General features: G+C 41.2%; 1 protein-coding gene across 4 annotated transcripts in view; it reads left to right on the top strand.

Annotated features, from left to right (window-relative positions):
• Positions 1-13,577, top strand: part of Atl1 (atlastin GTPase 1) — a 75,445-nt gene that overhangs the window by 4,695 nt on the left and 57,173 nt on the right. For 3 of the 4 annotated variants that reach the window (XM_075947532.1, XM_075947530.1, XM_075947533.1), the window contains exon 2: positions 12,545-12,730. In XM_075947532.1, the coding sequence (XP_075803647.1) occupies positions 12,697-12,730 (34 nt within the window). In that variant the 5' untranslated portion in view covers positions 12,545-12,696. Of the gene's footprint in view, positions 1-12,479; positions 12,731-13,577 lie in introns of those variants that run through there. The other variant, XM_075947529.1, reaches the window with a different exon arrangement.

Here is a 13,577-nt window from a genome sequence, read left to right as displayed (position 1 = left end):
AAGTGTGCACCACCACATCTGGCCCAATTATTTCTCTCATGGGATTCTGGAAGTTTTGTTTCTAATCTCAGGATGTATCCTTTATTCCTATTTTTTAAAAAAAGATTTTTGTTTAGTGTACGTGTACCGTGTGCAACCCTGGTGCCCAGGGAGGCCAGAAGAGGGTTGGATCCCTGGAATGGGAGGTACTGCCAGTTGTGACCATTTATGTACTGGGAATTGAAACCTAGTACTTTTTTACAAGGTCAGCCAGTACTCTTAACCACTGAGCCATTTTACAAGCCTTTCACTATGCCTTCCTAATACGCATGTGTTGTGTGTATGTGTGAATGTATGTATGAAATATTTGTATAAAAGTGAGACCTCCAGACATACCATGAAACAACTCCCACCCCCACACTCACCTCAGGATCACACAAACACAATTGCAAAATTAAATCAAGGCCTTGAGACTTTGTCCCCTCCCTCCCTTTCAGAGCCAGCAAGCAGATTGTACAAAATCAATAATTTTAAACTTTCCAGCACAGGCCAATGGAGTCCCCAACACCCCTTAAATTAGCCACTGTAGAAATTCCTCCCATCACAGACACATTGGCTGGGAACCTTCTCCAGGTTCTGGTGTTAAGATGGGGTCTATGATTGCACGGCCACCCTCACATTCCTGAACTCCAGGGGCCCGGAGAAGGTGGCTGCTTGGAAGAAGTTATGTTAACAAATAAATTGAGCAATAAATAACCCCTGATTTTAGTGGAATCAGTTTGAGTTTCTCTCCATTTAGTGTGATGTTGGCTGTTGGCTTGCTGTATATTGCCTTTATTATGTTTAGTATGTTACTTGTTTCTCTGATTTCTCTAAGACCTTTATCATGAAAGGGTGATGGATTTTGTCAAAGGCTTTTCCAGCATCTAGTGAGATGATCATGTGTTTTTTTTCTTTCAGTTTATTTAAATGATGGATTACATTGACAGATTGTCATATGTTGAACCATCCTTGCATCTCTGAGATGAAGCCTACTTGATCATGGTGGATGATTTTTCTAATGCATTCTTGGATTTGGCTTGCTAATATTTATTGAGTATTTTTGTATCAATGTTCATGAGGAAGATTTGTCTGTAATTCATTTTCTTTGTAATGTCTTTGTGTGGTTTGGGTATCAGGGTAACTGTAGCCTCAAAAAAAAAGAGTTTGGTAATGTCACTTCTGTTTCTATTGTGTGGAGCAACTTGAGGAGTATTGGTACTAGCTCTTACTGAAATTCTGATAGAATTCTGCTTGAAATCCAATGTATATATTGGAGGCTTTTGATGACTTATTTCTATTTCCTTAGGGGTTATAGGTCTATTTAAATTGTTTGTCTGGTCTTGGTTTAATTTTGATGTATGGTACCTATCCAGAAAATTGTTTATTTCCCTTCAATTTTCCAATTTTGTGGAGTATAAGCTTTTGAAGTGTGACCTGATGATTCTCTGGATTTCTTCGGTGTCTGTTGTTATTTTGTGAATTTGGATATTCTCTCTGCCTTTTAGTTAGTTTGGATAAAGGTTTGTCTATCTTGTCGATTTTTCTTGAAGAACCAACTTTTTCTCTCATTGATTTTTTTGTATTGTTCTCTTTGTTTTTATTTTATTGATTTCAGCCCTCAATTTGACTAGTTCCTGGTGCCTACTCTTCCTGGGTGTGTTTGCTTCTTTTTGTTCTAGAACTTTCACGTGTGCTGTTAAGTCTTGCTAGTGTGACATTTCTCCAGGTTCTTTATATATGCACTTAATGCTATGAACTTTCCTCTTAGCACTGCTTTCGAAGTGTTCCATAATTTTGAGTATGTTGTACATTCATTTTCATTGAATTCTAGGAAGTTTTAATTTCTTTCTTTGTTTTTTCCTTGACCCAGGGGTGATTCAGTTGAGCATTGTCCAATTTCCATGAGGTTGTGGGCTTTCTGAAATTAGTATTGTTATTGAATTCTAATGTTAAGCCATGGTGATGGATCACAGCTGGTAGATCCAGTCATGGAGATAGTTGGTCTGTGAGGACTCTGACCTAAATGATGGAATGAGTCATTGATAGTGTCAAAATCTGAATGGACTTGTTGGGGTATTGGAAACTATAGAAGGTAGACCTCATTGGAGGAACCAAGTCACGGAGAACATGCCTTCATGTTCCTTCCTGGCTGCCATGAGGGGAGTGGCTTTGTTTCAGCAGGCCCGTGTTGCCATGATACCATCCCTCAGCACACAACCAAAACTGTGGAGCCAGTTGGTCATAGTTCATAAGCTCTGAAAGTTAAGTTTTCAGTTGTTTTTGTCAAGCGTTATGTCACAGTGATAAAAAAGAAGACTGCCCTGTGCTTTACTGTGTTCGTCCTGCAGTTATGCTTCGTGCGCGATGCTGGGAAATACTATTTTCAGGTGTGTGACTATTGTTTATGCCGCATTTGTTTAACTCTGTAAAGCTGTGATTCTTTGCCTGTCTAACACACCTGATGGTTTAATAAAGAGTTGAACAGTCAATAGCAAGAGAGGAGCAAGGATAGGCAGGGCTAGCAGGCAGAGAGTGTAAATAAAGAAACGAGGAAGAAGAGGAGCAGCAAGAACAAGGAGAGACATCAGGGGCCAACCACCCAGCCAGACACAGAGTGCGAAGGAGAGTAAGATGTACAGAAATAATAAAGATAAAAGCCCAGAGGCAAAAGGTAGTCGGGATAATTAGTTAAGAAAAGCTGGCAAGAAGCATGCAAGCTAAGACTGGGCATTCATAACTAATAATAAGCCTCTGTGAGTGATGTTTTTGAATCTTAGTGGTGGGTCCCTCAAAAAGCCAAAAGAATAAAACACCACACAATAGCACATAGCCCATAGAATTTTCCCAATTGAGACATTGAGTGAATTGGAGCAGAGATATCCTTGCCAACCTCTCTGGTGATTGTCCTCAGTAGGTTGGAGATGATGTTGCCACAGTAACGCAGGGAATCCTTGCAGAGACCGGAAGACATAACTATTAAAAACATGCTGAGTACAGTTACTATTGATAACTCCCAAGAAGTGATAACATTTTAATTATAAGGTATTGTGGTGGGGGCCTGTGAATCTTCAGACCTGAAACAAATGAAGCCGGGAGCCTATTTAATTGCTACTTACTATATGTGAGTGGAAGGGTTATAGGAACGGTGGGCAGAAAAGGAACTGGTCACTATAATAGAGATGTAGAACATGGCCTAACATCTGGTCGTAAGCCAGTTCTTAAACCTGGAATCCCTTAATTAAGGTGTGGAAGGCAGGTGTCTTTGAGGAAGGATCCTGCTGATGGTTACACATGATGATTGTCCCTCAGAGACGTGGCCTTTCACCAGGATGGATGTGAGCTGAGGAATGTGAAATTTCCAGACAGTCAGAGGATAGCAGTCTGCACATCATAGTCCCTGAAGCAGTGCAACACATCAGGATTCCGGCGACCCCAGTGGAGGCTGAGGAAGTCAGATGTAGTCCTGTCTCACGTCTTTGATGAAAGGTCTAGAAAAAGCAACGAGAATGGGCACACCGCACAGAGGAAACACAGCAAGAGGCTTGCGGATGTCAACTTAGGGCTGTGAAATTGTAGGACTGAAAGGACCAGTGTGACCCCCGTGCCTAAGGCTCACCATCTTTAACTCCATTCTAGGCATTAAGTGAAATCTAAAAACTTAAAAAATTTAAATCTGAGAGAGCTTTTTGTCTTTTTAACACATCTGCTTAGTCCATCCAGTAGTGTCTTGGTCCGCTTTTTGTTGCTATGACAGAATATCACAGACTGAGAATTCATATCTCTTAGTTCTGAAGGCTACACAGTCCGATATCAAGGTGTTGGCATCTGGTGAAACCTTCGGTTATATTGTCACTTAGCAGAGGGCAGAGGACAAGAACCTGCTGGTGTGAAATGGGTAGGTGAGGGAAGCTCATCATTAAAGAATTTAAGTGGACCCAGCGTTCATAGGCTAATCATCCCTTACAGGGCTCATCTTTTGACATGGTTACAATAGGGATTAAGTTTGCAACATATGAACTTTGGTGGACACTTCCAAACCATCCCAAATAGACAAATTAGCCTTGGAGATTGGAAACACCTCTACAGGTAAAGTACTGGCTGAGCAAGTATCACTACCTTAGTTCAGGTCCCCAGCACCATCTGAAAGCCAGACATGGCGGTATCACCTGTAGCTCCAGCACCGGGGAGGCAGAGACAAGAGGATCACAGGGTCTTGCTGATCAGTCAGTCTAGTTGAAGCAGCGAGCTTGGGGTTCACTGAGAGACCCCGTCTCAGCAAAATAAAAAGGCAGTTGAGGAAGAAATTGTCAATCTCTGTCCTCCACATATATACACGTAAGTGAGCAAACATCGGGAAGCTCCCTGGTTTTTTTTCCACATATGTAGACCACACACAAACATTAACAGTCAATTAATTTGTAGTGTTGCATTTAGGACCTTTCCTAGAGCCAATAAACATCAACTAGGTAGCCTGAGCATGGCTGCCGACCGGAAGCCCAGAGTGTAGCTTTTTCAGTGCCTGTTTAGGATAATCTGAAGCCCTCTGCTTTCCCGAGGCTGTGATAGCACCGTCACTGTTCAACCTTGTCTGCTCGGTGACACACTGTAATGCTAGACTGACCTTTGTTTCTTTGCTGTCTAGAAGAACATCATGATTCCATTTTATAAATACAGCCCGAGGAACAGGAAGTATCTACCATCCTACATACTTTAGGAAGAGCATTAAGGCAGATGTGCTCTCATACATATAGTCATGGCTATTTAGGAACTTAAGACAGGAGATCCATGAACCTAGGATTCATAAACTGGGTAAAATTATTTTAATTCATTCTTTAAAACAAAAAACAGATTACCCTATGCCAGAGGATAAAACATAAGTCCCTGTGGTCCTAGCACATAAATTTGTCCATCTCAGAGGATGATGTTATATGCTCAGCTGATATATTTGGAATTTGAAGACGGTGTACTGCATTCACTGCCCTTTGATCCTTTCCCGCATAACATGTGACTGCCAGTTTTCTTTTTTCTATATATTTTTAAATTTTTAATGCAATCTTTTCTCATTTACATAGCTATCCTCATTCCCACTCCCTCACCTCCTCCCGCCTTACCCTTCCTCCCTCTCACCCCCGTCCACTCCTCAGAAAGGGTAAGGCTTCCCGTGGGGAGTCAACAAGTCTGACACATCACTTCCCAGCAAGACCAAGGCCCTCCCCACAAAACTAGGTTGAGCAAGGCATCCCTCATAGGGAGTGGGCTCCAAGACTGCAGTTCAAGCACTAGGAATAAATCCTGGTCCTACTGCCAGTGGCCCCATACTCTGCCCAAACCCCACAACTGTCCCCCACATTCAGTGGGCCTAGTTTGGTCCTGTGCAGGTTCCCTGCTATCAGTCCAGAGTCAGGGAGCTCCCACTAGCTTAGGTCAGCTGTCTCTGGGTAGCACCATCATGGTCTTGACCCCTTTTCTCATATCATTCTTCCCTCTCTTGGACTGGCCTCCGGAAGCCTGGCCCCATGCTTCACTGTGGATCTCTGTATCTGCTTCCATCAGTTGTCAGATGATGGTCTGTGATGACAGTTAAGGTAGCATGACTGCCAATTTTCATTGACCTGGAACAATGTAACACCTGGCTATGCCATACAATGTCTTGATACTTTAGGCTTTAGGACTCAGCACCTGATGGTAAACACACATATCATATGGAGTTTCTGGAAAACCCCAAATGAGAATTGCAGCACTAAGGATACTATATAGGATTTTGAGAGATGAACATACCAGATATGTGATGTCTATACCACTGAGAGCCAATTCCTGGCTTACTCCCAGGTATTTGGTGACTGTTTAACAGCAGACTGTGGGATACTAAGTGACTGTGTGACACAGACTGTTCTTTAGGAACTAAGTGTGATCTAGTTCACTAAATCCTAAGTGCAGGCATCAGAATTCCACTACTGAATGGAGCAGTGCATCCTGGGAAAGCTTGGCACAGTCTGGAACACAGGTCGATGTCTAACAAACTTCCATACCCCCTTTCCTCTACTTACACATTCTGGCTCAGGGTCATTGAGCAGAGGACGAGCGCATGCAGGCCTGGTTTATGATCAGTCAGCACTCTGTGTTGGCACCCGTGTGAAGCAGCTTGCTGCTGACTTATGGCCCCGATTCCGCAAAGAGGAATGACAACGAAGAGAAATTCTCCCAGTGGGTACAGTGTTGAGCAGTACATTTCATTGACCTTTTTGTTAGGAAGGAGAACTGGCCTGAGGAATGAATCAATATTGATTTATGCACAGTAGATAATAGATTAGCCAGTGACTTGGAAAGAAGATGATTAAAATTAAGGAAATCATTAGATAAGGTATTGTGGATGGGCTATTAGAATTATACAAAATGTGAAAATATTTGTGAACCGTATTACCACCACCTGAGGGCATCCACCTGATAAGTGATTCCTCAAGATGATCTGCCCTGTAGATGTCAGCCAGCTAGTCTCTTTGCCCAGTTACTGTAGTGCTTGCTTAGTTGCCCCATATGGCAATAAGAACGTAAGGTAAATAGTCTACTTAACAGCATGGATTTCTGTTTGCCAAGTATAATCCAGTACTGTCATCATGGAGTGTTTGACTTGCTTACAGCAGAGGCCATTACAGAGACTCAAGTCTGATATTGTTGTCCAGATCAGCCAGTCATCTGATGGTAATTTAATTGTACTAGATCTTTTCTATGATGATGGGAAAGGCAATTTGCCTCCACAGAAATAGATATATATTGCACATGTTTGTCTTTCCTGGCCATAAAACTCCTTCTAGTGTCATAACCCACGGGCTCATAGAACACCTTGTTTCATCTCCATGCTTCACCGCCACAAACAGCAATGTCTTTGGACAAGAAACTGAGTTTGCTAAGAATGCAGTGTGTCAGGATGGTCTGCCCGGGGAGTTAGGTGCTTTGGCCTCACACCCATGAGTCAGAAATGGTTAATTAATATAGTGGGGGTGGGTGTTTGCTGACTGAGATGTGGGCTCCATGAAGATATGGCCTACAAATTAACCCAGTATTCATATTCTGCAGTATATAGTCCATGGTCAGAATTCATGGGCCTGTGAACCAAGGGCTAGATGTACCATTGCTCTTACATTATTCCTAATAATCCTTATAATTTTTGTCCTTATAGTTTATTATCTATAATTTTGTCTCTACTCACTGCCCAACTAGACAAGGGACAGATATTTTTCCTCATCTAAGTAAATCACACTGCTATTAACTGAGGAGTTGAAGCTACTACACAGCTGCTTTTTTGTCCTCAGCCCCGCGAACCAACAGCCCAGAGAAGGAACACTACATTGGTTGGTGTTATTGGTCCTGATTACTACAGGGACGTTGGTTGTTGTTGCACAAAGGGAGAGGACTATGTCTGGAGCCCGTCAGTACTCACGTTGGCTAGAACACTAATGTTCAGGAGAACGGGTAGCCTGGATCGTATGAGGGAAGCCCCAAGGATGGAAGAAAGGACAAATCGTGGTCTTTTGAAGATACCATGTTCAATGATCATGATATTCCTTCCATGAGAAGGAAATATTTTTTCTTATTTAAACCACTAGAATTTGTTTTACAGCAGCCCAATTTATTTCCTAAAAAGTATTAACTATGATATGTTGAGCTGACGAATTAGCCAAGGTCTATCTGTCTTCCAACAAATTTTCTTGTGAGAGAAATAGCCTATTTTATTTAAGTCTTTTTGAGATACATGCAGAAGCAAGTTAATCGATACAAATACCTCTTCAAAATTGTTGTAGATTCTATAACATAGTATATCATAGACTCTATAATATAGAGGGAACTGCAAGTTTGGACATCAATATTGGAAAAACTCCTGATTTAAGGAGGACTTTACTTATGATGAGGTAAAATGAATATGAGAAAGACCAATAGAAGAAAAATAAATTGAGGATAAAGAGTAGAAAAGAGTTTATAGAATAAGATGTTAGAGGTGCAGGAGCTTTATATCAAGGTTTATTCATGTTGTAGCATGTATAGTATTCCATTATAAATGGTATTCCACTGTATGGATACACCACATTTGATCATGTTGTAGCATGTATAGTATTACATTATAAATGGTATTCCACTGTATGGATACACCACATTTGTTCATGTTGTAGCGTGTATAGTATTACATTATAAATAATATTCCACTGTATGCATACACCACATTTGTTCATGTTGTAGCGTGTATAGTATTACATTATAAATAGTATTCCACTGTATGGATACACCACATTTGTTCATGTTGTAGCATGTATAGTATTCCATTATAAATGGTATTTCACTGTATGCATACACCACATTTGTTCATGTTGTAGCATGTATAGTATTCCATTATAAATGGTATTTCACTGTATGCATACACCACATTTGTTCATGTTGTAGCGTGTATAGTATTACATTATAAATGGTATTCCACTGTATGGATACACCACATTTGTTCATGTTGTAGCATGTATAGTATTACATTTTAAATAATATTCCACTGTATGGATACACCACATTTGTTCATGTTATAGCATGTATAGTATTCCATTATAAATGGTATTTCACTGTATGCATACACCACATTTGTTCATGTTGTAGCGTGTATAGTATTACATTATAAATGGCATTCACTGTATGGATACACCACATTTGTTCATGTTGTAGCGTGTATAGTATTACATTATAAATGGTATTTCACTGTATGCATACACCACATTTGTTCATGTTGTAGCATGTATAGTATTACATTATAAATGGTATTTCACTGTATGGATACACCACATTTGTTCATGTTGTAGCGTGTATAGTATTCCATTATAAATAGTATTCCACTGTATGGATACACCACATTTGTTCATGTTGTAGCGTGTATAGTATTACATTATAAATGGTATTTCACTGTATGGATACACCACATTTGTTCATGTTATAGCATGTATAGTATTACATTATAAATAGTATTCCACTGTATGGATACACCACATTTGTTCATGTTGTAGTATGTATAGTATTACATTATAAATAGTATTCCACTGTATGGATACACCACATTTGTTCATGTTGTAGCATGTATAGTATTACATTATAAATAGTATTCCACTGTATGGATACACCACATTTGTTCATATTGTAGCATGTATAGTATTACATTATAAATGGTATTCCACTGTATGCATACACCACATTTGTTCATGTTGTAGCGTGTATAGTATTACATTATAAATAATATTCCACTGTATGCATACACCACATTTGTTCATGTTGTAGCGTGTATAGTATTACATTATAAATGGTATTCCACTGTATGCATACACCACATTTGTTCATGTTGTAGCGTGTATAGTATTCCATTATAAATGGTATTTCACTGTATGGGTACACCACATTTGTTCATGTTGTAGCGTGTATAGTATTACATTATAAATGGTATTTCACTGTATGGATACACCACATTTGTTCATGTTATAGCATGTATAGTATTCCATTATAAATAGTATTCCACTGTATGGATACACCACATTTGTTCATGTTGTAGCGTGTATAGTATTACATTATAAATGGTATTCCACTGTATGGATACACCACATTTGTTCATGTTGTAGCATGTATAGTATTACATTATAAATAGTATTCCACTGTATGGATACATCACATTTGTTCATGTTGTAGCATGTATAGTATTACATTATAAATAGTATTCCACTGTATGGATACACCACATTTGTTCATGTTGTAGCATGTATAGTATTACATTATAAATAGTATTCCACTGTATGGATACACCACATTTGTTCATGTTGTAGCATGTATAGTATTACATTATAAATGGTATTCCACTGTATGCATACACCACATTTGTTCATGTTGTAGCGTGTATAGTATTACATTATAAATAATATTCCACTGTATGCATACACCACATTTGTTCATGTTGTAGCGTGTATAGTATTACATTATAAATGGTATTTCACTGTATGCATACACCACATTTGTTCATGTTGTAGCATGTATAGTATTACATTATAAATGGTATTCCACTGTATGCATACACCACATTTGTTCATGTTGTAGCGTGTATAGTATTCCATTATAAATGGTATTTCACTGTATGGATACACCACATTTGTTCATGTTATAGCATGTATAGTATTACATTATAAATAGTATTTCACTGTATGCATACACCACATTTGTTCATGTTGTAGCGTGTATAGTATTACATTATAAATAGTATTCCACTGTATGGATACACCACATTTGCTTACCCATTAGTTATTTGGCATTTGATTTGAGTCTTATATAACGAGTTTTTTTTCATAATTTCTTTGGGCTACCAACCCCCAAATAATGGCACAGAGACTTATTATTAATTATGAAAGCTTGACCTTAAGCTTAGACTTGTTCCCAAATAGCTCTTATAGCTTTAAATTAACCTGTTTCTATTAATCTCATTTTGCCACGTGGTTTTTTGCCTCTTCTCCATTCTGTGTTTCTGACTCCTTTTGTGTCTTGCTGATCTCCTGCCACATCAGATTCTAACACCTAGTTTCTCTCTCTACTCAAAAGTCCTGCTCACTCTCACCTGCCTAGCTCTTGACCATTGCTCTTTAATAAACCAATCAGGTGAAGCAAAACATAGACACCTCTTCACATGATGTAAACAAATATCCCGCAACAGTCTTAGTTAGAGCTTTATTGCTGTGAAGAGACACCATGACCACAGCAACTCTCATAAAGGACAACATTCAACTGGGGCTGGGTTACAGTCCAGAGGTTTGGTCCGTTATCTTCATAGTAGAACGCATGGCAGCATGCAGGCAGACATGGTGCTGGAGAGGTAGCCAAGAGTTCTATGTGTGGATTGGCAGGCATTAGGAAGAGAGAGTGACTCTGAGCCTGGCTTGAACATCTGAAACCCCAAAGCCCACCCCTAGTGACACACTTCCTCCAACAAGGCCACACCTACTCCAAGATGGCCACACCTCCTAATAGTACCACTTTCTATGAGCCTGGAGCCATTTTCTTTCAAACCACAAGGTGCTTCTACTTTTTCCATATTATTAACACTAACATTGCTATACAAGTTTCTGTGTGGACTTCCATTATAATTTCTTTAGGATACACACCTAGAAGGAGAACTGCTGAGTTATGTAGTAACCCTGTGTTTAGTTCAAGGAAGTGCCAGACTCTGACTGCACGCATCAAGCAAGCTCTCAAAACCTGCCCTCAGTGACACACTTCCTCCAGCAAGGCCACATCTGGTAAACCTACCGAAACAGTGCTACCAACTAAAAATCAAGTATTTGAATGCCCCAGATTATTGGGAGATATATCATTCAAACCACCCTAGTGTTGCTCAATATATAAAAGTGTGTGTGTATTTGAAAGAGAGATCTGCTAACTATATAATGTAAAATAAATTATAGAATTATTTTTAAATTTCCATTTAAAATATTTAATATAAATAATTCAGACAAAAATACCAGGATTGCTGAAATCATTAGGTAAAAAGTCTTCGGGCTACAGGTGAAGACATACTATATCCACAGTCATCTACTGACGCTTTTTTGTAATGTCCAATCTCAGTATTTACCCATAAGTTACTTCACTAAAATGGGAAATGGGCTTTACTAAAGTGGGTTGCTTGAAATAATACCCTAAGTAGAGAGCATGGATCTGGCCATTAAGAGGCCGGCGGTGTGTGGATCAGCAGAGTGTGGGCAACAAAACTGAGGAGGCGAATGGGATGGAAATGCCTCGTGGTCAAAGAGTGTGAAGGGACGGGTCTGTAGCATGCTGACCACACCAAACTCTGCACAGAGAGGCAGAAACATCAAAAAAATTAAAAAAATAGTAAGGATTTTTTAGTATTTGTTGCATTTCGCTTTTCCTTGTAATTTGCCTCCAACCTTTCTGAGGGCCACAGCATCCTGTACCACTCTGCTGGTGGGGCTGATTTCTCTCCACATTTGCTGTCAGACTGTATAGAACTTCAGACTGGCTTCACAACTTTGGGGAGATGCTTCATTAGACATTGAACAGTTACAGATCACAGTGAATCTCTAGCTTTGATCTAAAGTAGCCTAATTTTAAGACTCAAGACTTGCTTAGTATACATACACAAGAATACAGGCTGTCTTCTTTTTAAAATGTGACCTTACTTTTAAGACGAAACTTAAAAAATGCAGTAGGATAATGTGAAGTGCTTTTATTTGTCCAAACGTTGCTGGTGTGCACTGGAGCAGACAGAATAATGGTGGTTTCTGTATTTCTGTCACTAGATAATGCTTTTAAAATCACGTGTGCCAGGGGGTGCTGTTTATTTGTGTGTGTTTTTGTTGAAAATATTGCAGTATATAGTCTGTCACTGTCTTCACAGTCTGGGGGTGGGCCAAGGTACAGAGGGTGTGACGCTGGTATTTGTGTGAACTCCAGCTGGTGATGCTGAGCTTGGTTCATCTGCTTTCTCCTCCCTTTTCCTCCCCAGTCCTTCCCACCAGCGCCACAGCAACATCCTCCGAGTCTGAGAGAACTGCGCCCAGAACGGGCACAGAGCCTTTTACTGCCGGCAACCTGCGGCCCTGGAGAAGACCACAAGAGGAGTGACAGCGCCTCTCCACCGCCAGCCTACGGACCGCCATGGCCAAGAGCCGCAGGGACAGAAACAGTTGGGGTGAGTAGCAATCAGTAACTGGTGCAGCCTTCACAGGGTTTAGCCCTCTGTTTTCTGCTGCTGAGTGCCTGCTCCGATGAATCGCGCTGTCACCAGTGCTGTGCCTGGTGCAGGCCAGGCCTGCGGCTCCTTCCCCATCCCGCGCCGCCTCCTCCCAGCATTTGGACAGCACCCACCCGCTCCTCTAGGGACTCTGGGCTCCGCCCTAAGAGCCAGGTTAGAAGGTTGGCGCAGAAGGTGGTCTAGGGCTGTGGTTGCGGGCGAAGAGGGGCAAAGGGTCGGTCTGGAGCAGGCGAAGCCCCAACCCGCTTTCTGGGGCAAGGGCTTATTCCGATGCTGGCAGGCTCTGGGCGGGAGGTGAAACAATGAGGCGGAGCGCGCGAGCTAGGACACTGCGCTGCAGAGCTTCTCAGCAGCCTGGGAGATGGGGTACCCTCCTGAGAGTCCCTAGCACTGCACACTTACTTCATTTTGGGGTTAGTGGAGGAATGGAGAAGAAGGCGAGCCGAGTTGGGGTTTCTAGTCTGCCGCCCAACCCAGACCTTCTTCAGACTAGCCTCAAGACTGGCTTTGTTCTTCGATTTTTACCTTGTGGAGACTGGGTTCATGATTCAGCACCGGGCCTAAGGAAGGGCTGGGCCCAGTGGGTTCACGCGCGAGTGGGTGGGCGGTGCTCACGCAGGCAGAGCAGAGAGGAGCGCTGCGATGCGGGAAAAACCGCGCCCCGCCCGCTGTGCTGTTCCGGACCAGATCTAGAGGAGTGTGGGCGCCTGGGCGGCCTTTTCGGGTTGGGCTCTCGATTTCTAGCAGGCACCGTAGTTAGCACATTAGCATCTTAACTAAAACC

This window comes from Microtus pennsylvanicus, chromosome 14 (assembly GCF_037038515.1).
Source record: "Microtus pennsylvanicus isolate mMicPen1 chromosome 14, mMicPen1.hap1, whole genome shotgun sequence".
NCBI classification, from domain to species: domain Eukaryota; kingdom Metazoa; phylum Chordata; class Mammalia; order Rodentia; family Cricetidae; genus Microtus; species Microtus pennsylvanicus.
This window is presented reverse-complemented; position numbering and strand designations above follow the sequence as displayed.